Raw genomic sequence first — 26,676 nt, 5'->3', positions numbered from 1 at the left:
GAGCGTGTAAAATATGGTTTATTGTTCTTTAAAAGGGTTCAGGGTTTGGTTTTAAATCAGGCTGCACACCTTTCATCAGTCTGACATTTCTCTCACCATGTCAAACTGGCTTCAGCTAGCAATACTTCATTAAATCCAAAAGAAAAAAATTATTTTAATTTTGAGGGAAAAAAATCCAGTTCTGAGAACAATTAACATTAGTCTAATTTAAAACAAAACGAGGGCTAATGTTTCATGTTGCTTTTTACATCCTTCTCCTCAATACAGAACCAGGAATGAAATTTTCCTAACTCAGGCAGGCACCGATACTGATGGACACTGCACAGGTGCGCGCGCACACACAAACACACACACACACACACACACACACACACCCTCCCTGCAAACAACGAAATTCAGAGCATGTCAAAGGGAAAAGGTTTGTTATGGTATTGATCAAAACCCTTGGAGTCAACAGTCTATCTTAGCTTAGCATGTAATGCTGTTTTGATCTTGAGTCTATGTTAAACGAATCTATTGTCATGTTCTGAAATAATTTTGGACAGTACCATCATTTTTGACTTTAAAATTCTAGAAACAATTTTCAAAAGCATTATTCTATTTTGCTTTGTTTTGTGGGGTGGGGGAGGAGAGAATCTACAGATTTTCATTTAGTTAAAAATCAAAGCTCCGGCAATAGGAAAATAGGCAGTTCATGTAGCTGGCCAACATCTGAGGTAACATCAATGTGAGACAAGGTCCCAGTCCATTCATACTAGCCTAGCTGATGCTAACAGAACAGGAAGCTTATGGCTCTGCACAGCAAATTCCAGCAGGACACAATGACTCTAAGCCTGTATTCAGAGCCTCAGAAGCAGGGCACTATACAGTATGCAATGTTTAGGTGCAAACAAACAGTGCAAGAGCCCCTGATGGTGCGCCTCTACCTGCTTGTTAATGTAGCCTGGTCATAACTGCCTTCTGCAAAGCAGCAGCAAACAGCTTTTCTAGATCAACTCATTAAATCCAGCAAAGAATCTACAGAAATGCTATCACACCACTTCACAAGCAACACAGTCCCTTCACTATTCATTGGGTTGTTCGATGTCTCTCTTCTACCCTGTTATGGCCTGTGGACACACACTCACTCACTTAGGCATTGTTGGTTTTAAACCAGCGATTTTTTTTTTTAATCTCAAAAATAACCTAGTAAGAAAATAACAAGGCAATCAGTGGTTAAACTGAACTGTACATATATGGGGCAGTTTGGAAAATACCCACCACAAGCATTTCTCAAGTCCAAAATATTGTGAATTTGCTACTCCTTTGACTGTTCCTGAAAATTCAGAGTACAAGTCCTAAAATAAAAATTTTAAACTACCAGCATTCTCTGACATCATTAGACAGAAAATCAGAGTAATGCTACAGCCCACAACTCTACAGGGTGTAGAAAGTGTGCTCTCTGCCTGGACACATCTTTAGTGATGGCCTGGAGCTCTCCTTTTCAGAAGACAAGTTTCTGGGATACCCACTTAGCTTCATTGGTTGGGAAAGACAAGAATTTGACTCTCAGCTAAGTTCTTCGAGAAGACTCCTCTTAAAATGCCATTTTCCCCACTAATTTATCAAAACAAAATGCCCTTGGTTACCTTGTCTAATGTTAGATATGGTTTTGAGGAAAAGAAACTAACATGAACACCCCGTTTTCAGTAAAGACTAAAAACCACCTGGATCGTATAATGTATATATGCCACTGCTTTTTTTTTTTTTTTTTTTTTGGTGTTTTTTTTTTCTAAAAGTGCCCAGGCGGGCTTAAGGCTGCCAGACTGCACACACATCTACAGCAACAAGGGCTTCCCCTATTCCATCTACTTGTATCAGGGGGAAAGAGGGGGTAGGAGAGAAAAGAGAGAAGAGGGAAAAAAAATATACCCCCCTTTCCAAAAAAGGAAAAAAAAATCCCGCCACAGGGAGATCTATGTGCCAAGCATAATGGAAGAGTGTGCTCCCCAAACAAGATGGTTCTGCACAGGCTAATGTTCTGCTGGTTTTCCTTAGAGATCTATTTTGAAAAAGTTTAAAAAGACAGGAAATTTTAATATAATTCAATCCTGGCAGAAATTCACACTCCAAAACTAGGAGCAAAATCATCTTTCACTGAATTAATCCCTTTTTTCTTTCTTTTTCTTTTCTTAAACATTTTATTCATGTTATAGAGGGATTTCTTTTTTGTTTGCTTTTTTCCAATCATTAGGAGAGTGGTTGAGGAGTACTGAATCCATCACTACTTTGATGACACAGGTAAGATTCCAGATTCACATTTCCAGGTACCAAGAGTTCCCTCTAAATGCCACTATCAAGTCAGCCTTTGTTACATTTCTTTCTACTGAACACAGCAATGCCCATTGGTATCTCTGAAGCGTAATCGCATCTTAGGTCGGTATTTCTCCAAGTAAAGCAGCTGTTTGGAATTGAATGCTCCCCTTCTTTTTCTGAAAGTATAAGAATGGCAAACTTTATTATGTAAAAAAAAAAAAAAAAAAGAGCTGACTGACTGCAATGCATTATTTACAGCCTAAGGCCTTTCTAACTAACTCTACACAGCTGAAAACCAGCATATTTCCCATACCACATCACTTCTTAAAGAGCTCAGTTCCAACATGAACTTTCTGAGCATTCCCAGAAGGAACAAATTTTCTTTGTTGACTGCCATTATAGTCTATTAAGCATTTAATAAAGATCAGAATGGTATATCCAGAGACATCTGACTATACTCTTCCCAATTAGATTAATATATTCTTCAGGTTAGAACTGGTAGCAAGTATTTAGGATGCTAAAAAAAAAAATATTAAGATGAAGAAGCAGGCTCAAGACATAGACAGATGGCATCTCTTGAAATATTTTACTTTCCAAGAGCTGCTGCCATATATTTCACGCCCTCTGTCACAAATTGTCTTTACTTTTTTCTTTCTTTTTCTTTCTTTTTGTAAAGAAAGGGTTCAAAGGGAAAGATGAGACAATAATTGCCAAAGAATTCTGGACAACAAAATAGCATGGCCTATTATTCCAGACCGATGCCAAGATTGTCTGAGCATTAGCATCCTGAATTTTTGCCTGAATAGGTCATGTAAGAGTCCTAGGTGATTAACTGCTCCTTTATGCATTCTTCTTGCTTCCCTGTCATAGAGAGTTGTTTGGAAATTGTATGGAATATATTAAAAGGAGCACTAAGTCAATGAGACTCTACCTAGCTATTTTCAAGATTCTTAGATATTCATATCATATACTGGACCAAATTTGCCACCCAAATTAGAAAATCTTTAACTCTGGGAGCCAGTAGTATTGAATCTCTTTATTACTTGCTCTAAATTTTTTACAGCTTAATAATTTAAGCCAAAGACAGCAAATTATCACACACTACAAATGGATACCTTCCCTAATTCCTTCCTCATACATGATATTGCTTTATGTGTTTCTGAAGACAAAACTTCACACTCACTGTCTTATAAACTGAACGGCATCTTCGTACTTCATTCCACATTCAATCAAAGCAAGTGCAACCAGCACAGGTGCCCTGCAGAGAGAAAAACACATGTAAACATCCACAAGTCTTTGAAATTAAAAGATTTTTTTAAACCCAGGATTACACATTACCAAAATAAAGCAAAGCTTGAGTTACCCTTTTTCCTGTATACTAAAGTATCTGATATCTTCCTACACAGTAAAATTATCCATCATTATAGCTTCTGTAATATCTATTTTTAGTAAAGCACTGAATTCTAAACCTACACTAAGATCTTTATTCTTTAACACATCACATTACATCTCAAATTTTCTCATCATTACATATTATCAAAAATTCTTCACTGGTCTTTAGCCCTTATCACAGTAAAATAAATGGCTAAACATATCATGTACTTCAAGTATGTCAGAATTTTCATTATAAATTTCTTTTAATATTTCCTTATCAAATGCTAAAAGGGTGCTAGACTTTTTGAACAAAATCCGTCTGATGAGCTACGAGAGTGCCAAAGAACTGACAATTAGGAACAGTTCTCTAGTTTTAAAAAAATCTAACAAAGGAAATCATGGTTTAGAAAGCCCATCACAGGGCACCAACTTTGGACTACCTAAGATAGCTACTAGTTATAAAATTACTCCAAGTAGGCCGGGCGCGGTGGCTCACGCCTGTAATCCTAGCACTCTGGGAGGCTGAGGCGGGTGGATCGCTAGAGCTCAGGAGTTCGAGACCAGCCTAAGCAACAGCGAGACCCCGTCTCTACTAAAAATAGAAAGACATTATCTGGACAACTAAAAATATATATAGAAAAAATTAGCCGGGCATGGTGGTGCATGCCTGTAGTCCCAGCTACTCGGGAGGCTGAGACAGTAGGATTGCTTAAGCCTGGGAGTTTGAGGTTGCTGTGAGCTAGGCTGATGACACAGCACTCACTCTAGCCCGGGCAAAAGAGTGAGACTCTGTCTCAAAAAAAAAAAAAAAAAAAAATTGCTCCAAGTCAAGTTACAACATTATCTTCAGCCTTCAGGATAAGAACTGAAACTTTTGCCCTTATGAAGAAACTATACTACACTAAACTGCAAAAAAGGAAAATAGTAAACAAAAGGACAAAGCAGAGCTAACAGCCTGAGTCACCACTACCCTGAGGCAACAACAGCCTGCACTAACGTTTTGAGTCAAAGTACACATCCTAAATTGGCATTTAATCTGTCTTTGATGAGAGTGTTGCAACACTATCCCAAGCAATGTTGGCGGGGGGAGGTTTTAAGATCAGGGTCAATTCTCATCCATACATCTCCTTTCAAGAGTCTAAAGTTTAGCCATCTGCTTTCTACCTATTAAATTCCCATTCATCTCAATCCAAAATGACCCATGTTTGGATTCTTCAAACTCTAAAATGATTTTAATTTTGTTGCCTATTTCAATGACCTGAACCTTTGATTACTTGAAATAGGGAAAAAAATAAAACACCCACTAAATCCAGTTGTGCATTAGAATTGGACAACCTGATGAAACACAAAAGGTTGTAGTGAGAAATCATTACACTAGCTTTTTATATCTCATTTCCTTTCCTTTTAGGTAATTTAATGTTCTTTAGTGCAATACATGGCAAATTTCTACCAAAGTGAAATTTTCATCATGATAATAAATTCACAGGCAAAAGAGTAAGAGCTTACCTTCCCAATCCTGCAACACAATGCACTGCAACACAGCAACCTGGCTCTTCACGAAATTTGGTTTTTAACAGATTTAGCCAATCATCTACTATCTGATTAGGGGGTGGAGCTCCATCATCAAATGGCCAATCCTGCAAAGAAATGACCTTTTATATTAAATTGATATCTATTCCAAGATTAACATTCTAATATAGAATAGCTGCACATAATACATAGGGCAAGCCTAACCGAACCAACTGTACTCTATATACCTATTCTTGACACAATTCTGATCATTGATGAAAAATTATCCAGGGTTTTTAAAGTTTGCCAAATAAATTAGCCTTCTCAATTAAGTGCAGTCAGTGTTGTACACATCTAGATTTATCTTATGGAAATCTCTTTATCCAAGTCAAAAGAGCTAGTGTTCTCCCAAATATGGTATCTGAATAGAGTAGTAATTAGAGAAAACTGTAATTAAAGCCAAGACAAAGTAGAGAGGACACAACACATGTCAACATGATTTAAAAGTCCACTCTGGCAAAGTGTTGTAACTGGTGTCTCATTGGTCTCTACAAATATTTTTGAAGATTACCCCCCAGATGACTCTAAATTATGACATCTTTTCTTTAGAGAAAAGCTCTCTGGTAAGAAATCTCCAATTGTTAGTAAATCATGATAGAAACATATACCATCTTTGTCATGTGCTCAGTAATTTTTTTTAAAGGTAGCAATTATTTTTTAAACTCTGCCTAAATTATACATGTCCCATTTAACAAGGACAGTGTTACAAGACAGGGTCCTGAGCAAAAGCCCATTTTGTCATGTACCCCCTTCTCTTTTTGTATTCATAGATTTGGGTTGTCTTTCAATTAAGACTAACCCCACATGCACTCACAGTACAGGCAGGGGTTTAACTGCCTTGCTACCTATACCTAGCAAGAGGTCCTAAGAAACCAGTACTCACATTTTACATGCCCTGACTCCCACCTAAGCTTCAAAGACAGAAATGCAAAAATCACTATTGGGAATTTTTTTAAAAACATAAGGCTATTCTACTAATGAGACTGGACAGGGACACTTTAAGATACTAGAAAAGAAAAAGCAACAGAGCACTAAATTGATTCTGTGCTCATTATTGGCACCACTAGAACACTTCATGTAGCCCATTAGCCACAACAGCACATTATGTTTTGAGTTGTCAACTACGCCCCCTAATTAAAGGGCTGTCAGTGTTATTATAAATGTCACTACAGAATTTAACTATAAACAGCAGTATAACAGGTGCCTTAGTCAAGAACTTCCTCTAATGCTCCCTAAAATTCACCTATTTAAGAAACAATATAAAATATGCTTCACTTACTCATATAAGTAGTTTCTAAAAAAAAATCATTAATCATTTAGAAACATCTGAATTGCAAACTGACACAGCTAAAACCACCATTAGTCTATTCCAATGTGTCTCTGATTTGCAAGACATTCAGAGGATTGAAAGGTCTTATTTGAGGGATGTCCTCTTACAGTAAAATATTTCAAACCCTCTTCACCTAGCAAAAGTAAATAACTCCATCTTAAAATCTGTGTGGGAAAAGGAGAGAGATTCCAAGCTTAATGCTAAATGTCCTTGCTTTTTCAAGCTTAACTTAGACCTTTAATTTAGTGTGATCACAGCTATTTAAAACAAAACAAAAATCTAAATTTAAGGCCTACAATAAATCCCACACCTACCATTATCTTCTACAAACTAGTTCAAGTTCTTTAATACATTCCTATTTTGCAAAGGTGTTTACCAACTGATTCAAACAGACTGGTCAATCCAAGTCATTTTCTCACCCTGCCATCTGTCAAAACAAGTTGATTTCTCCTTTAGCCTCTGGAGAACACACAATATAGGAAAATGAACTTGTATTCAAGCTTAATTTCAGAAGCTTAAATTTTGTTTTTATTTTTTTTTTTTTAAACACAGGGCTGCATTTTACACATGTTTACACTTATCCCCAGCGATTTCCAGCCAGTGGACCATAAAGTCATTTAGAAATGGAAACGCAAGCGAATTATTACCATGCCATATTAAAATACATTTTTAAAAACACTATTTGGCTATTCAGTTTTTGTGTTTTCACTAAAATGGAGGTGAGGAAACTTTATGGATCAGGTATGAGATGATTGCCTTACCAAAAGGACATTTACTCTTGAGCATTTTTTTCTTTTTTTGAGACAGAGTCTCACTCTGTTGCCCGGGCTAGAGTGCCGTGGTGTCAGCCTAGCTCACAGCAACCTCAAACTCCTGGGCTCAAGCAATCCTTCTGCCTCAGCCTCCGAGTAGCTGGGACTACAGGCATGCACCACCATGCCCGGCTAATTTTTTCTATATATTTTTAGTTGTCCAGCTAATTTCTTTCTATTTGTTTTAGTAGAGACGGGGTCTCACTCCTGCTCAGGCTGGTCTCAAACTCCTGAGCTCAAATGATCCTCCCTCCTCGGCCTCCCAGAGTGCTAGGATTACAGGCGTGAGCCACCACGCCCGGCCAAGGACATTTACTCTTTTTTGCATGAATTGCCTTCTCAACCACTGACAACTGTAATAAAGACTATAAAATTACCACTCAATAAGAAGTAGGCACATAACCTTGAACCAGTATCATCCTTATTACCTTCTTCCTACCCACTTAAAATCTCCAGTTCTCTTCGTACTACACTGCCTTCCCTTCTTTCCTATAAGGAAACAGCATATTTTGATACTAAGGAGGAATTTAACTTAAAATAATTTCAATCACTTTTGTGTTCAAAGTGAACTATGAAACAAATCTAATCACACAAAGGCTCCTCAGAAATCTACCAATAAGTGTCAGAAATTATGCTGATTACTCTTGGAGCAAAATGTCTTCTCCCTCTCCTCCTTATCCTCTTCTCCCACCTTTTTACCTCCTACAAGTTATCCACAAAATATTAAGTCACCAATCTTGCATTTGCAAAGTGGCAGAGAATACTTCCATATGGACTTAAGAATGTCTGATAGAAATTACTTTCAGTTACATTCAAACTAGTAGTCTAGAAACAAAAGCTACATGTTGCATTAATCCTTAAAAAATAAAAATGTAAATTTCCATCTTCTTAAAATAAGTGTACACTAAATTTTGCTTTTTATTAGTTGAAAACATTCTGTATTTATAGGCTTTAAGGGCAAAAAGGAACAAAACTGCCCAAGTATTAATCTAAAAGAATTTTAAAAGATTACTATCAATAATGCATTTTCTACTACAAGTTTAAAAACCAAAACTACTAGTGCCAAGTTTTATAAACATCTATGTTTGAAAGGTACAACTTGTTTGTAGTAAAAAAATTAAAATACTACACACTCACTAGAACGTGGATTCCTTCCTTTTCAACTGGAGCTTTATCATACGTAGCATCACAAACTCGAACCAAAGTTGTCACTCCATACTTCTTAAGTTCCTTTAAAGAAAAACAATTATAAGGGAACTTGCTTTTGAAACCTCCAACCAGAGCTTTGGAAATGTGATATTACAAATAGAAACAATGAGATATCATCTGTAGACAAAGATCAAAATCATTCTCATTGTGTTAACATATATAATGGACACTCATGCACTTTCACTGGGTGTGAGTATGACTCATCTTTCTACAGGGCAATTTGGTAGCATAACACAAAAACTTCAAAAGTTCACATACGCCTGGCTCATGCCTGTAATCCCAGCACTTTGGGAGGCTGAAGGTGGGAGGACTGCTTGAGGTCAGAAGTTCGAGACTTCATCTCATTAAAAAAAAAAAAAAAAACTAGCCAGCCATCAGGGCGCATGCCTATAATCCTAGCTACTTGGGAGGCTGAGGGAGGAGGATGGCTTGAGCCAAAGAGTTCCAGGCTGCAGTGAGATATGATCAAGCCACTACACTCCAGCCTGGGTAACAGAGCAAGATCCTGACTCTTAATTAAAAAAAAAAAAAAAGTTCAGGCCGGCGCGGTGGCTCACACCTGTAATCCTAGCACTCTGGGAGGCTGAGCGGGAGGATAGCTCGAGGTCAGGAGTTCGAGACCAGCCTGAGCGAGAGCGAGAGCGAGACCCTGTCTCCACAAAAAATAGAAAGAAATTAACTGGACAACTAAAAATATATAGAAAAAATTAGCCGGGCATTGTGGCGCATGCCTGTAGTCCCAGCTACTCTACTCGGGAGGCTGAGGCAGGAGGACTGCTTGAGCCCAGGAGTTTGAGGTTGCTGTGAGCTAGGGTGACGCCACGGCACTCTAGCCCGGGCAACAGAGCGAGACTCTGTCTCCAAAAAAAAAAAAAAAAAAAAGTTCACATACACTTTGACCTAGAAATTCTATTTCTGAAAATTTATACAAAGGAAACAATTAAAGATATACACAAAAATTTAGGTAGCAGCATGTTCACCACAAACTGTTTGAATGGTAAAAAAGTAGAAACCACATTAACAGTCCAAAAACAGGGGAATGGTTAAATGAAGTATGGTACACCCCTACCGTGAATACTATGACAGCTACGAAAACAATACTGAGGAGGACAGGGGAAGATTTTTAAAAATGTAAAGTGTGATCCTATCTATTAATATATGTATATTTATAAGTACACACATATATGCAGAGAAAAACATCTGGAAGCCAGGTGTCAACAATGAAATGATTTTAAATTGTCTTTTTGCATATTTGTATCTTCTGATTTTTATGTAATCACTTATTTTTTAATTTAAAGAAATAAATAAAAGTAATTCTGAAATTAAGAGAAGAGATAGCATATTAAAATGCCAGGTGGGGTGTGGTGACTCACACCTATAGTCCTAGCACTTTGGGAGGCCAAGGTAGGAAGATCACTTGAGGCCAGGAGATCAAGACCAGCCTGGCAACATAGCAAGACCCCATCTCTACAAAATATAAAAAAAATTAGCTGAGTGTTTTGGCGCATGCCTGTAGTCCCAGCTACTTGGGAGGCTGAGGTGGGAGGATCGCTTGAGCCCAGGAGTTTGAGGCTGCAGTGAGCTACAATTGCGCCACTGCACTCTAGCACTCTAGCCTGGGTGACAAAGTGAGGACCGTATTTAAAAAAAAAAAAATTAAAGCCCCTCCTACAGTAACTGCCTATTTTCAAAGAGCCACCAATATCTTTTTATAGCTGCAGAAGGAGAGTGGCCTTTGCCACTTTTGCAGTCTCTTGCCAAGGAATCCACAGGCTCAAGATAGTATCACGTAATTCAGCCATGCTTAAAGGTGACTGAACAACTTGAGGGCATACAGTCCTAGAATCAACTTGTACACTGTGTACACAAAGTTAAGAAGCTCATGGAATTATAAGCATAAAATAAGCAGGAACAGTGATATCCTATAAGTGGTGCCCACTGTTTGGTTATCTAAAGCATAAAGTTATCTGAATTGCTAAAGGACTTTATTTTTCACAGAAAGGCCTTATAATACAGACTCAGGAAAGTTGGAAGTATTATATTAAGTCAGGAATTTTAAAAATAAGTTTCATCCTGAATAACCTGAGTGAAAATAAAGAAAAAAATAAAATAAAATAAAGATAAGTTTCAAAATACAAATAATATCCCATTAAAACTCCACAGTAGTCATTCATTAAAAGGTGAAAAAATCTTTTATGGTAGATATTTGCGACTTTAAGCAAGTCAAAACCTCTTTTGGCTTCAGCTTTCCCATGTATAAAATGGGAATCCCTAGGAGTTTACCTGGCTAAGTCTACTCTATAAATACAACAACAGAAACCACATTTAAACTAAACAACCTGGGAATGATTAAAAAGCTTACATTCAAATGTTTGCTCAATGAAGTACAAACTATCAATATTAAAAAAATATAGGCCAGGCACAGTGGCTCATGCTGGTAATCCTAGTACTTTGGGAGGCTGAGGTGGGAGAACTGCTTGAGGCCAGGAGTTCAAGACCAGCCTGGGCAACATCGTGAGACCCCCGTCTCTACAAAAAAAATAGAAAAGTTAGCAGGGTGTGGTGGTGTGCACCCGTAGTCCCAGCTTCTTGGGGAGCTGAGGCAGGAAGATTGCTTAAACCCAGAAGTTTGAGGTTGCAGTGAGGTATGATGGCGCCACTACACTCTAGCCTGGGTGACAGAGTGAGACCCTGTATCAGAAATATATACACACTTACACAGACACACACACACACACATAAAAATTTTAAAAGGCCCCCTCCACCATCTTTCCTTCCAAGGTATATATGACGATTACTACTAACTAGTTTTGGGGGTGGCTTTTCATCAAAGGTGGTTAGAACATCTGAAGTACAACATGGGTTTTAGCATCAGAGACCTAAGTAAGTTTAGCAGTTCTACCACATATTGTGTGCCATTAGGTAAATTACTAAATGGCTCTGACCCTGTTTCCACATCTGTAAGAGGGAAATAATAACAGTATGTATACCTTATACGGTTTTTATATTTGTGACCTTAAGCACAAACAACATTGCTTACTGCATAAGGCATACATATTACATGCTGATTGTAATGGTAGGTACATACTGTGTTTAATAAATGTTAATTATTTTTATTATTGAAATTATGACAAAAGAACTGTTAACAAATGTAGAAATGACACAAGAAAAAAACATACTACTAGATAATCTCCACAGTTTCCTAAATTCCATAAATGTTCTTTTAAAAATCTGTTGTAACTAATTTAACAGAATTCAAAACAGGATTGGTAGGATAGCCATCCATATTCCAACTGTAGAAATAAATGGCGTTGTGATGAGATTTTTTTTAAATGGTGCTAATTCTAATGGAATTTTACCTATAAATCAATCCAAAAAGTAGTAGACCATGCTACAATCTTACCTCTGTGAACTTGTTGAGAGTAGCATTGGTAGGGTTGTGAGTTATCAGAAAACGCATGTTTTCATAGGAGATCTCCACAGGGGCCGGACGGTTCATTATGACAAATAAAAAGTGTGAGCGTGCGTGTGTGAGTGTGATGGGGAAAATGGAAAAAAAAAAAAAAATTAATAAATTTTGAAATGTTTCACAGCAGAAAACATTAAAAAGACCACTAAAATGCCTATTATCGATCAGTGTTTTCTCTATTCAACTTGTTTATTCCTTATGAAGCTTTTCTCTTCAAGATAAGCAGAAGTATTCCGAATCCACTCGAATCCAAATTCAACTTGGGCCTCAATGTCTGCAGATGGATACCTTCGGACTCCAAAAAATCCAACTACATACAAAACTTAAGCAGCCTTTACTACATTTAGGCACTAGTGAGACAAGTTAAAAGTGTAGGTTGCTTTCCACTTTTGTTTACTTGATGCTTAATTTTACTGGAGTCATTAAAAGAAATATGCTTGCAATTAAAAAAAAAAAGCCAACTATTTCTGAGGCCAGTCTCGGTGTCCAGAGTCTTCAAGGCAATGTTAATTATGGCACATAGAACCTCCAAGCTCACTTGTCAGCGAAAACGCTGTGCTGAGCCTGGCAGAAGTCTGCCCTCACGCTCAGAATCGCCATAAATGTGCAACGTATCTTCCAACGAAAAACCTGGGGGAGAAAAGCAAAAGTAAAATGAACTAGAGGTTGACAGCACAGTTATTACAATGCCTGAAGTCAAAAACACATTCTTTATAAGCCCAAAGCCATGTGAAATGTCACCAATTCTAAATTATTACCATCTATGAAGAATAGGATAAAGGAGTACCCATATATCAAGAGTTTTTAAAAAATCAGAGATGCAAAAGTATGTCTTTTTTTTTCCAAAACTGGAATCAATGAAGTTTCTGTGCTAATAAGATTACTTTTAACTCAAATACTTTTTAAACGATTAAAAGGTACTTAAAGATAGATCCTTCACACATACTGTTTGCTTAAAATAAGATATGCCTGTAAATAGGTGGAGGATATTAACCAAAATTCCACTTTGAGAATTCTATCTAAAATATATACATTGGCCCCCAATTATGATACTAGCCCATAAAGCACTTTCAAAAAATTATTTCCTTTTCCTCACAACTCTGAGTAATTGTTACTATATATGAGGAATGAGAATCAGAAGTGAATTGACTTATCTAAGGTCACACAATGAGTTGAGCCCAAATTCAAACTGAAGTTTTCTGTTAGTCCCATGTTTTTTCCAATGTACTACAATGCCTACTGATTCAACTAATCCTATCCTCTCATTTCTAGTCCAGTTTACCTTTTTACTATTTCTCACATCATTGCTCAAGAGTACAAAATCATCTGGAGGTCACTGATTCACACATCATTCTCCTCTCCAAATGTTAATTCCTACCAAAAACAAAGCAAGAAAAAGAAATGGCAGAATTTTTAATATTATTTTAGGCCTGCTGCTTTGAAACAGAGTAATCTTTATAACTGGCTCAGAGAATGTCAACATAATCATAAATTTCTTTGGAAACAGGGACAAGGTCTAACTTCTGTTACTTGTCTTTTTCCTAAGTTACCAATAAATGCTTATTTAGAAGTCTCTTAAAAATATAATTGTGACCAGATAGAAAAAGGCATCAAAGAGAATCACCACAGAACCATTTTCAGGAAAAAACTGAAATATACCTAAGAACCTGGACTTATAAGCTTTCAAAACTATTCATCTATCCTCAAGTCTTTTATATGATCCTTGGGGCATTGTATTTTGTAAACTGCATACTTGATTATATTACCATTGACACAAATACAAAACTAAAATATTCCTAAAATATTAAAGGTGAATATGAAATTCAAAATGGCATTCTAAGAACTTCAAAAATAATGCAACAAACACTAAACTTGTACACTCAAAACTAAGAAAAGCAAAAATACACACCACCACTATTCCTAACTCATAATTCTAACTGCAACCGCAAACACAGCCACCTGAGATTACACAACGACATTTCATAGAGTACTCCTTGTACAGTCAAGGAATTTTAGAGCTAGGGAAAACTTAGAGAGGTAACTGCTCTGACCTTTAAAAAAAAAAAAATGTTTGGGGTTCAAAGACGTTAAAAAGACCACACTGCTAATTAGTAGCAGATCAAGGACAAGAACCCAGGTCTCCTAATTTCCTGTTTATTTTTCCTTCAATTTTGGAGGTACCCCACATATTCTTCAAGTCACAATCTTTTCCATGCAAGTGTAACTTTTCTTCAAATATCTGCTTGGATGTTCATCTGCAACTGTGACCTTATAATGGGGGGGGCGATATTAAAGTAACTACTCAAAGAACAATGGTTTGCATGAAATGCAGAGGAAAACACGAGGAAATTCTACCCTATTTGAATCCCTTTGGTTCAATGATGTTATCACAGCAAATGTGTGTCAGCTGAGTGAAGGCACTGAAAGACCCACATTGTAGTGATTGCCAGGCTTAAAGGTTACAGCTCTAGCATTGTTTTCTACCTAGTTCCCAGTGTTTGCTTGCTCAGCAAACAGAACAATCTTTATCCCATCTTACTCCTCCAACCTCATTTTAGAAGGACCATTTCCAGGGATAAGGATAATTCATTATTAAGTTTTCAATTCTTAATACTGAGACCCCCAGTAAAAGAACGTCTGCCAAAAGAAACAGTATGTTCTATCACTGTTAACAGATACATGATAAAAGCAAGCTTCTGTTCCCTCCCCCTCCCCCAAGAGTTCAACTACACATCAACAGCCACATTCCTGCACCTGTCAATTCAGATAAACTAATGTTAATTCCTGTGACACTTAAGAATGCAAACAGCCTTTATAAAAAAAAAATCGTAAACAACCTAACACAGCTGGAAAGTACTCAAAAGTTTTGAGCCCTACATTTTAGCATAAATTAAGCATATATTCACTATACAAGAAAACTTTCTTCTAAAGTTGTGTCTCTGGCATTAGGTCTGCTTTATCTATGTAAGTAAAAATTGATTATTTTAATTTACCAGGTGATGAAAAAGGCTAATTGATACATTATAGTGATCAAATTCAAATATGCACCCAAATATTCTCTCCATCTTTTATAGAACCTAACTTTTAAAATGTTGAATTTGGGACAGTTTCATATCCTAGGCAGCATTTTTTTTTTTTTTTGAGACAGAGTCTTGCTTGTCTCCCTGGCTAGAGCTCACTGCAACCTCAAACTCTTGGGCTCAAGCAATCTTTCTGCCTCAGCCTCCTGAGTTTTTTTCTATTTTTAGTAGAGACAGGGTCTCGGACTCCTGACCTCAAAGCTAGCCTCCTGCCTTGGCCTCCCAGAGTACTAGAATTACAGGCATGAGCCACCGCATCTGGCCACCATTTCCATTTTTACCAAACTATAACTTCACTGAAGGATTAGAAAGGATGATCTGGAACAGGGAAATCCTTTTAAATTAAGAAAGGGGAGGAGGGAAGGGATAAAGAGAAGGAAGAAAAGAACAAAGAGAGGCAGTTAGAAAAAGCTAGCAAGCTGAGACAGTGCATTGCCAATAAGACTAAGTCAATGAAACAACAGAGACTACTCAAAATTTTGAAGAAAGATGTTAGAATAAGTTTGTCTGATGTCAATAGTCTAGTGCTGGCCCAGCACAGTGGCTCATGCCTGTAGCCCCAGTCAAATCAGGAGGATCACTTGAGGCCAGGAGTTCGAGACCAGCCTGGGCAACATAGTGAGATCCCATCTCTCAAAAATAAATACATAAAATAAATAATAATACTCTACTGATAATATCTACCTAGATGAGAAACTAAAACCAAAATTTCATGAAACAATACAATATCCAAAAGTTAATCATGGCACATTCTTAAAATAGAAAAACTATGCAGAGGTTAAAAACAATAAAACAGAGCCACATGAAGTGATATGGAAAGATGGCTAAAAGACACTAGTAAGTGAGAAGAGCAAGGTGTAGGACAGCATCAACAATATGGTTAGAGATATTTGTGAATACTGTCTATACTTTCATACCCAGGGACAATCTAGAAAGTTACAAAGGTAAGAGGTAATAGTGGTTTCCTGGAGGTGAGGTGGGGTGGGGAGCACAGGACTGGAGGCTAGAGGTCAGGTGCATGATTTACTTTATCCTAACATATACCTTTTGAACTGTTTTAATTTATTCCATGTACATACAGTATTACCTTTTTAAAAAAATTCCAGGGTGATAAAGAACCCTGTAATGATTTATAACTAAATTCTTAACAGTGCTATAATCATAGGATTAGAAAGAGCCTCTAGAGGGCTAATCCTCTGTCCCAGGCAGGTCTGTACCTACACAATTCCAGAGTTTTCTTCTTTGTTAAAGATACTAAGTAACTGAGTAAAATTCATGTCCTGCCTTGGCCACTGTAATCCTAAATTCAAATATTAAAGAAGTGAATTCAGAGATAGGAGGGAATTTTATAAAAGCAGCCCCGTTTAATTTAACCCAATCTTACTGGGCATTCTTTTAAAAATCCTATCAATCCACTCCCATCAAGCTTCCCACTAAGAAATCATCTCTCTCTATTTCTAACTTAAATGATACAATAAACCCTCTAATTTGATGGGCTATGCCAATATTCACCAAATTAAAACAGCATATAATATAAATGCACAATAAAAGAATTCTAGATATAAGGAAAACAAAATCTAAAAGCAAAGATCTGAGGAACAAGTAAGCATATATTTACTGTGTTACTTTCTTACCAGAAATTCTACAGGAAGTCATGCAAATTTGAGTCAGTTTGGTTTCTACAATCAGGCAACAGGAAAGCATAATACTGTATGTAGGACTAAAACCCTGCAACAATTTTTTCCTAAAACAAATTCTCACTTCACAACAGACACCTGCACTTCCCTTTAAAATAAGTACAAATCGCCTAATCTGTCAACAGGAAAGAATTTATCCTCCTGAAGAGCTAGGCATTTTCCTTGATAAGTTTCTTTATTAATTCAAATATTTAATGGACATGTACTATGTGTCACATACTCTTAACAGCAGTAAACAAAACAAAGATCCTTGTCAGGATGAATCTTAACACTTTTTTTTTTTTTTTTTTTTTGAGACAGAGTCTTGCTTTCCCCCCTGGCTAGAGCTCACTGCAACCTCAAACTCCTGGGCTCAGGCAATCCCCCTGCCTCAGCCTCCCGAGTAGCTGGGACTACAGGCACATGCCACCAAGACTGGATAATTTTTCTATTTTTTGTAGAGATAGGATCTTGCTCTTCTTCAGGCTGGTCTCAAACTCCTGACCTCCAGTGATCCTCCAGCCTCAGCCTCCAAGAGTGCTAGGATTACCGTTGTGAGCCACCATACCAGGCCAGGATCTTAACACATTAATGGGCAGAAAATGTCACTGCTATGGAGAAAAATTCAAAGTAGGAGAACTGACAATGCTAGAAGGGAGGGGGAATTCCAATTTTAAATAAGGCTATCAGGAAAGGCCTCATTGAAAAAAGTGACATTTTATCCAAGATCTGGGGATGTGAGCCAAATAGATACTTGGGGAGTATTTAAGGTAGAAGTATTAGCTGTAGCAAAGGTTACAAGGCAGGGACATGCTTGAAGTGTGTTAGGAACAAGGGAGGCAGTGCTACTGGAATAGAGAGGACAAAGGAATGAAGAAAGAAAGAGTCAAGAGAAATAAGAGAGCCTTATAGGCCACTACTAGAATTTGGCTTTTATTCAAAGAACAATGACTCCAAATGAAACCAACAGAAAGTTTCATTCAACAGTTACAACTTAAGGTTTAAACAGTATCACTCTAGCAGCTACGTGGAGACCGATTATAGAAGTGGTAAGAGTAGAAACAGGGAGATTGGTTAGGAGCCTGTTAACTATAATCCAGGAGAGAGCTTTGTAGCTTGGACCAAGATACTAGTACAGATGAAGGGGTCAATTTCAAGACATACTTTGATGTAGAACCCAAAAGGATGTGTCCACAGACTGGATATGGGGTTTGTGAAAAAAAGAGTCAAGGCCTTGAGTAACTTTAAAAACTTGTAGAAGCCTAACAATATTCAGAGACTACTCAGACAATAGAATATAAAACCTTTTCAATCATCAAAGAAAGAAGTAGGGAAATTCCTCTGTAAAATATTACTGTATCTTCTGCATTTTGACAACTTGAGAAAAAAAGTGTCTGAAGACTTGAAAACTAAAGAGAACTCTCCTTTACTAATTAAACACTCATCTTCTAGGTAACTGGTCTCAAACTGAAATTTTACTCATCTCTTATGACCTACTCCTAACACACCAGAGCCCAGCAGAAACAGCAGCTCCACCCTCTGTGCTACCTATCTTTGTTCATCCCTTGGTTACATTTATTAAACTAAAATTGAATAATTTGGCTCCTTGAAACTTACAAGATTTAAATTAGTATTAGTCCCCTCCTCCACTGACTATAGTCCTAAGAAGTTAATGAAGAGGTATCAACTAAATTCTATAAAAATTAGGATCCAAAATATCAGTAAATAACCTAAACATAGCAAGATGCATTTTTACAGTTAAAAAGTTTCACAGTTACTCCCTTGGTTATTCCCACTTTTCCACTTCCTCGTTTCAGGAGGGAACTTGAGAATCAAGTTCCAGTACAGAAATCAATAATCAGTTCTATAAAAAGAAATCATGACCTTGACGGTGGGAAAATGTCCTAACATTTCAGAACCAGCAAACATGGCCTGCCACTCAGAAGGGAAAAGAAAGCAATTAACCAACAATCACACCACCTGCTTCTGAGAACAGTGACAGTTATTTACTGAAGTCCTGTGGGCCCTGTTCCCGCTCAAATGAAAAGGGAGTGGTTTTCAAATTTGTGTGTACCCTTGGTGATTAGACGTCCTTTTCTAATAATTTCTACCTCTACGAATAACTGTAAGACAAAAAATAAATATTTTCACGCCACACCTGAAAATATTTACTTTTCAATTTTGTACTCATTTCCTCTAAAAATCAGCAATTCTCCAGATGAATCTCTTGTCCAAAAATGTTATTTTTCCTTTCATAAATAAAAGTTAAATGAATGTAACAGCACTATAGCCAATTTTCACTTTTTCTTAAAAAGTTTTTTAATAACATTGGTAATAACATTAAAAATCTTAATAGCACAATCCTAATATTGAACATTCAACTGTTTTCAGTTAATCTTTTAAAAATTACATTAAATAGCTCTACTAAAGTGATTTTATTCATTCATACTTTTATTTGCAGGCAAAGGTATCAAAGCTATTCTCTCTATGGAGTTTATGTTTAAAGACTTTTAGTTTATGTGCATTTAAGACTCCCAAGCTTCTTTATTACAAAGTTTAAGGACATTCTTTTCCTAACTGTGGTAACCTTATACAATAAGAACTACCTCCAATTCAGATGCTTCCCCATAAAATTAAATCTTAACATTTTCTTTCTTTGTTCCATTCTTCTTTCTTTAGTTCAAAAGGCTAATTTTCCTGGAGAACAATTTAAGTCTTAATCATTTTAACTTAGTTTCCAACATCACTATATATACATTAACCCAAGAACCCACTGAATCGTTAATTTCAATAAAGAAATGTATTTGAGATACTGAACTTCAATTGTAATAAAGCAAATTCAGTAGTAAAAATCCAAAAGGACACCTGGATTCAGCCCCTCAACACCACTCTGAAATGTTTTCTGAGCTATATCAGGACAGTTAGAATGACTGTAACAGCTGCAAGTTCCCTGAGGTTGCAAAATAGATATTTGGGAAAGGTTATTTGAATCACCTTTCAAAATAACCTACAGCACAGGAGTAGCATGCAAAGCAAAAATTTCCAGGCTATTGTTAGCATTATTTAAAATATGCCGTATTTCAGAACTTAGAAGGTTACGGGTCAGCTTAACTTTTTCATTTCCTCATTCTGTCAAATGTATGGAGCATACTTAAAGGTCCTGTTCCAGTATCCACCCCCAAAAAGGGGATAGGAAGCTCTCTATGCACAGGATACCGAATTAAAACGTCCCAAAATACATCTCAGCATAAATTCTTTTGTTTGAGTCCCAGAAATTTTTCTGCTGTTAGGCATTTTGGTTCAAGTTCCCCCTATAACCGGGTAAGTTACACTTTACTTCCTCTCCTAAACTTGCTTTTTATAAATCACATTATACTTCACAGCCATCTCTGTGTACTGAATACAAGATAAACAAACAAAAATCCAAACCATTCTATTTGAAGCTGCTAGTGGTCTTTTAAAATACACCATCTGCCCACTAAGTATTCAATAATGGCATGATGTTTATATTCACAAAACACAGTGACATTCACAATCTTTAAAAACCATACAGTGTTTCACGTTACATATGAACGGGAAATAAAAATGATGAAATACCTCTATAATGCCATGTCAAGGAGTTGTTAGTCTTCACTCACTAGCTTAGTTCAACATGGATTCACCTTCCTTCTCTTCCCAATTAAAGAATGCAAAATTCAATCTTTCTTGTCCTCTTCCTCCAAATGTTTACTAAGATGAGGGACAATATGTCACCTCTGAATGATACTAACATACAGTACATCCACTCCTTGAACAAGCATTTGCAGAGCTCTCTGCGCACATCACACAAATACTATCCAGGACCAAGCTCCTAGAAGAATCAATGTAGGTGAAAAATACTTGATTGGCATTAAGTTTTCATATTAATGCTACACACTTTGAAGATACAAAGTGTGAAGAGAATGGAGTAGGAGTAAGACTTCTGAGGAAAGGTAAAACTTTCATGACAGAAAACTGGTAGAAACAGTGAAGGGCCATGGTAGTGTGACTTCACAAAGGAGCTTACTTAGTCTTTGGTTAGGACAGATAACTCTGGGGAAGTCTTGACCATGCTGAGAACCTCAGGCCAATTCAAACGTAACAAAAGCTCTTCGGAATTTAAAAGCAGATTAGGAGTCAGTGAGCAACTCTTTGCTCACTGAGAAAGCAAATACTGCCATATTGGTGGGCCTCTTCTGATCTATTGAGCAGTTCCATAATTACCAAAAAACTTAAAACAATTTTCTCAATTTGTTAAATCCAAGTCACAGATGATATAAGTTTCACTAAATTCTACTTATTGATGACCTCCAAATGGAAGATCTCACTCAACTTACTAGAAAAATAATTGAGGGTATAGTCTATGACTTACATTTAAAATGCTTTTCACCCAGAAAGACCCAAATTATCTGCATAATTTAAACTAATCACCAAAAGGAAACTTGTTTGTAACCACATATGTGGAATGAAAATAATGTCACTAGAATCTATTGTTTCTACATCATATCCTTCTCAATTTGCTGACAAATCCTGCAGATGACTCATATCCTTCTGCACTAACCAGTCACTCCGTTCCCTCAAGAAAGGCTTTTCACCAATAATGGAAAGTAGAAAACACAACAATTTGTTTTGCTACTAAAAGCAATAAATATCAAAATTATGTATATAAATCCAATTTACAACTACTGTAGTGGCACAACCCAGAGAATGTTTCCTGTAAAACAGTTGGTGGCAGGGGGATGCTCAAATTTTAACTAAAACTAAAGGACAACTGGAAGAAAACAGACCTGATCGTGAATTTGAATTCTTGTCAAACAATACATCAGTTAAGAGCCAACATATCTGACCACTGCAGAAATAAAAATAAAGTAATTTATCTGATCTTCTAAAACAAATATATCATGTGTGCATTTTATGCCAAAAGAAGTAACATTTTCTGAGAAGAATGAAATTTCAACCCAAAAATACTATGAAAGGAATTAAATACACCACTTCTCTAAAGGTAAAGACTGTTCTAATGTTCAAAATATTTTTTCAAACTAGGTTCAACTAGAAAAGAGTTACCAAAAAAAGCCAATCTTAAAATGCTCTACAGTTTAAAAAGCCAACATTGTGCAATGTAAATTTATATTCAAATGATGAAATTTAGTTTCTAGGCCACTTAAACTGGAGTGGATGTCGTGTTAACATAACCTATGGGCAAGAAAATCAGTGTAGGCAAACAAAAGACATTTGCATTCAAGTCACATAAAAAATACTGGTATAATCTGTGAACTCCTCCAGTCATTTTTCTGGGAAAGATGTTTGTTCCCTGTAAATCTACTCTGACTGAACAAACAGTGCAGGGAAAATCACCTTATGAGTGTGAGAGAGTGGTCATTTTCTTACCTGAGTCCTGGTAACTCCACAATAGGGAACTGTGGAAAGTGGACAGAGCCTACAGTATTGTGTAGCTTCTTTCATGGAGGTGCTAGGGTAGTGACAAATTCTGATTCAGCCTAGACCTCCACCACTTCAAGTAGCAAAAGATTTTCCTACAATATCCACTTCAGCTACACCAAGCAATCCTATAAGGCTTCAAGTCCCAAGACAGTTGCCAGGAAGTCAACGGAGCTGGAAAATATCGTTCAGTCAACGAAACAAAGGGTAACTGGAGAAAGCTACCAGACACCTCTATACATACACAAATAGTACTGAAGGTGAAAATGGAGAAAAGATTTTTCAAATATTCCACACATCAAAAGACTCAAATTGTCATTGCCCAAAATAATTATTACTGGTAGCATCTACTGTTTGATAGACATTTAAGTAATTTAAGCACCAAGAGAAAAAATAAATTTTATCTACTGCTATCTATTTACTGACACTCTTTAACTTAGATTCCAAAACCTGGGATTTAACAATCAAGCTATAAATCAATGTCCTTACCTATGAAGTTGAAACAATACCATTTACAGGATTGAGTTTTAAATGAGATGACTTGTCATTTGGTACAAGATTTTCAAGGGAATGTTGAAACCTAAAGTCCTAAAGTGTAATGTTAGACTCTACAAGTATCCCAAGACCACAAGATCTCTACCACTACTCTACTCAGTAAAAATAATTAAGTCGACCATGCTAAAACTATGGATCCTGATTTCCAGTTACTCAAAAATTTCTAAAGATCCCTAACTTCTATCCAATAAGTAGTATAGCTGATGGAATAGCACCTGAAGAAGTCAACCTTAGTTCCAATCAAACTTAAGTTTTACCCTTCCAAGAGCAACAGCTAATAATTTACATACTGCTCCTCTGTATCTTATTTGTAAATACTTTCTCTAGAAGCTTCACTGGTTACCAACCCCAAATTACTACAAAAATAAACAAGTACAAACCCTGTAAAATATATCCCTACTAAATTTCAACTTTGCATCTCAATATTGTATTCTGTAATTACTGCATAATGAAATGCCACATTTATAGGACAAAATGAAAAGTTAATTCTTAAGAAAATAAATCTAATTTACCTTGTTTGCAATTTTTTTAGTAAACTACACATGGTGCTTTCAGACTTTAAAAAAATCATATGCAAAAACTATTCAAACATTTACTTTTCCCTAGTGCCACCAAAGTTCAATGAATGTTGATAAATGGTTTCTGCCTATAAATTTGGTTTGTTCAAATTAAATATTACTTGACTGACTCACGGAGGGAGTGGTCTGACTTTGCTGTTCTGAGTCAGAAAATACCGGGTTCAGCAGTTCTAAACTATTTTTCATTTGGAAAGGTTTTCTAAAATGCCAGCCTTTTCCAGCTACTAAATATAACAAACTGTTGCCTTAACAGAAAAGTCTTAGTGGTAATACTTTGAATCTGTAACTCAATTTATAATTAACAAAGTGCTTTCACATGTATTTTCTCACTTGCTCTTCATAATCTCCCAATTTAAGTATCCCACACAGCTCAAGAGAGAAACTTCCAAAGAGACAACTTCTAGTTAACTCTTAGCCGCAATAAATACACTCTATCCTTTTCCCAAAAAAGAAAAACACAACATAAAAGGCTATTGCATTTCTTTAATCAGACTTCCCTCTCCCAGACATATTCCAGGTGCCTCATAAAAACTCTGTCTCAAAGCACACACCCTGGGGCCCCAAGAGAGTTTCAAGGCAGAATCTCCTCCCACGTAAAAGCCTAGCTTAGGTCCCTAAGAGCCCCAAGTAAGTATCTCCTAAATGATCCCCTTGCCTCCAGCTATTCAGTCTTCTGCTGTAACCTCAACTGCTCTCATCTGTACAAGCTGCTAGATCACCTCCTGGATAAGAAACGTCAAAAAGAAACAATGTATTGAGAGAGTAGTAAGGTGTAGCAGAAAAATCGAGGACTTTAGAGTCAGACAGACCTGGATTTTTAATCCAGCTCCAACTCTTATTATCTGTGTGACCTGGCACAAGTTACTTAACCTTTTGAGTACTCTGTATCTCTTCATCTCATCCCTGTAAGTCCATGGGAGTTCATCACTGCAGCCTGGCAAACAGAAGCAACTCAAAATGTGCCAAATGAATGCAAATGAGAATACTTGCCACCTTTATTGTAGCTGTGAGAATTAAATGAGTATGCACCTGTAGCATAGTAGGCACTTAATCAATCCCTTCCCTGCTTGGTAGTAAAAATACTACTTACTATTCTTGAAAGCAGAGCATACTAGTGACTGGAAAAAAAGGACAACCAAATATAACCTCTGACTTCTAATTACACATCAATGACTTTGACTGTAATTCCACTATGTCTACTATCAAGAGGACCACCCTACTTTTTGCTTATCACAGTGAGAGACTCCCAACTTCTAAGAGACATCATTATAAGGTTACATCAAGGTGTAAAATCCCTATCAAAGTATTACTCTTCATCAAGAATCCCTACTTCTATAACACAAGAATGGGAAAAGTCCATGACAATAATCAGTCCATTCAATATGAAACTTGAAAATATTAGGCTCAGAATACAGCAAACAACTTCTATCTTCACCAACGCAAAGGTACACTGGTAAGTGAGTCTGAAGCCCTGATAGTGTGTGATTCTGTAACCTTAATTTCCTTTTGCACACTTAACAGGGCATAACTTCACTTACTTCCTGTCTGAAACTACTCTGTAATACAGAACACGGCAGCAAATAAGTACCATATTAACAAGACCGCAGTGGTTGTAGTTTGGTGACTCCAAACAGACAAGCATTTGCTGAACGCCTACAGTGATACTAGAACTGCAGGTCACTTTATATGACGGTTCTTGACAAATTCCAGAACATAATAAAATAGCCTATGGTTCTTCATCATCAATATATTACATCATTATTACTTCTTAAGAGCTTTTCTCTGGAACGGTAAAAAAGTCACAACCTAAAAGATATTACTTCAATTTACCTAACAATAAAATACCTTTCACATGAAAAACCAGTAATTTACCAAAAAAAAAATATATGCATCTGAATACTCTACAGGCAAGAGAGTAGGATCTTGGGCAACAGACAAGCTTGTTTTAGTTAACTCTCAGAACTCTCAGACTAACATGGGATGGCAACCATATCCTTAAAGAACCTGGAAATTTACGTTGATGTCATGACATGTGGGGGAGAAATTTTATGGAACAACAAAAAAACCTCACCACATCCTTTCTAGGGGGAAAAAAATACCAGAGCCAGAAGATCAGAAGATCATAGTGCCACTTGAAGAGACTTGTACCCTTTCCTCATACTTGAACCAGAGGATCGAGGGACAAGATGCTCCTGGAAAGAACTCCCTAACCCAAAACACCAGGGTTCACTACTGCCACACACAAAGACCAAGGGGAAGGGCCTCCAGAATGCCTGCTCACACTGGACAAATGCGGGCACATCCTGCCACACTCTCTCATCTGCGACGCACCTTGTCCCCAACACATGCTCATATCCCCTCTCAATCACTCTCTCCCTCCCAGACTCTCCTCCCCCACCTACTCACACTCCCCGCACACTGACATCCTCCCCACTCACCCACTCGTTCCCACACGCTCCCCTCACACTGATACCGCCCCCCTTTCTCCCCGACATTCCCACTCCCCCCACACGGATACAGTCTCCCCCACACTCAGTCTTCCCCCACTCACATTGTCCCTTCACAAACTCACACTCTCGCCGTCACGCACGCACATGACCCCCCACGCGCGCACACACTCAACATTCTTCCACACACTCACACCTCCCCCTTGCTCACCCACCCTCGCTCCCCCGCCCCCGGCCCGGCCCTCCTTCCGGGGACGTGTCTCGGGCCTGCACTAATGGCTGCGGCGCCTCCCGCCCTCCCCTTCGCGGAGGCCCCGGGCGCCGGCGCGGGGGCCGCCCTGGAGGGGCGCACTCACGCTGGCGAGCTGGGGACTGGGCATTGAAGTCCGGCGGCGGCGGGAGCGAGGAAGGCGCCTCTCTCCTCAGTCACCTCGGCGGCGGCGGCGGCGGCGGTAGCGGTGGCGGCGGCGGCGACGACTCCCCCCCAGCCTCGGCGCGCGACACCCGGCCCGGCCCGGCGGCGGCGGCGACGACGCGTGTCCACGAGTCCGTCTTGCTGCTGCTGCTGCGGCCGCCGCTGCGTCTCCTGCGCCGCCTCTGCCGCCGCTGCCCTGTGGCGTCGCCTCGCGCTGTGCCCGGCCGCCGCTGCCGCTCCAGCCGCTCCGGGACAGACGACGGTTACAACCCAGCCGATCGCACCGCCGCCACCACCGCTGCGCGCGCAGCCGGAACCAGCTCCCGCCGCCGCCCCTCAGGGGGCGCTGCGGGGCGCGGCGCGCGGGGCCGCCGGCCCGCCCTCCGCGCTCGCTGACTGGCCGGCCGGCC

General features: G+C 38.1%; 1 protein-coding gene across 4 annotated transcripts; it reads right to left on the bottom strand.

The window, feature by feature from the left end:
• PTP4A2 (protein tyrosine phosphatase 4A2) lies at positions 1 to 26,296 on the bottom strand. 4 transcript variants are annotated; one of them, XM_045548413.1, is made up of 7 exons: positions 26,208 to 26,296; positions 13,341 to 13,432; positions 11,993 to 12,688; positions 8,518 to 8,610; positions 5,176 to 5,306; positions 3,479 to 3,553; positions 1 to 2,471 (listed from the first exon to the last, which is right to left on the bottom strand). In XM_045548413.1, exons 3-7 carry the CDS (start codon positions 12,086 to 12,088, stop codon positions 2,363 to 2,365), a joined length of 504 nt encoding a protein of 167 aa, XP_045404369.1. In that variant the 5' UTR covers positions 12,089 to 12,688; positions 13,341 to 13,432; positions 26,208 to 26,296; the 3' UTR covers positions 1 to 2,362. The 4 variants fall into 4 exon arrangements, with proteins under 4 accessions (XP_045404369.1, XP_045404370.1, XP_045404371.1 ...); XM_045548414.1 differs by lacking the exon at positions 13,341 to 13,432 and having other exon boundaries at positions 26,208 to 26,295; XM_045548415.1 differs by lacking the exons at positions 13,341 to 13,432; positions 26,208 to 26,296 and adding an exon at positions 22,221 to 22,404.
• Positions 26,297 to 26,676: the final 380 nt, after the last annotated feature.

The sequence above is a fragment of the Lemur catta genome, chromosome 3 (assembly GCF_020740605.2).
Source record: "Lemur catta isolate mLemCat1 chromosome 3, mLemCat1.pri, whole genome shotgun sequence".
Taxonomy (NCBI): domain Eukaryota; kingdom Metazoa; phylum Chordata; class Mammalia; order Primates; family Lemuridae; genus Lemur; species Lemur catta.
Note: the sequence above shows the minus strand (reverse complement) of the source record. Positions and strands in the feature narration are given on the sequence as shown.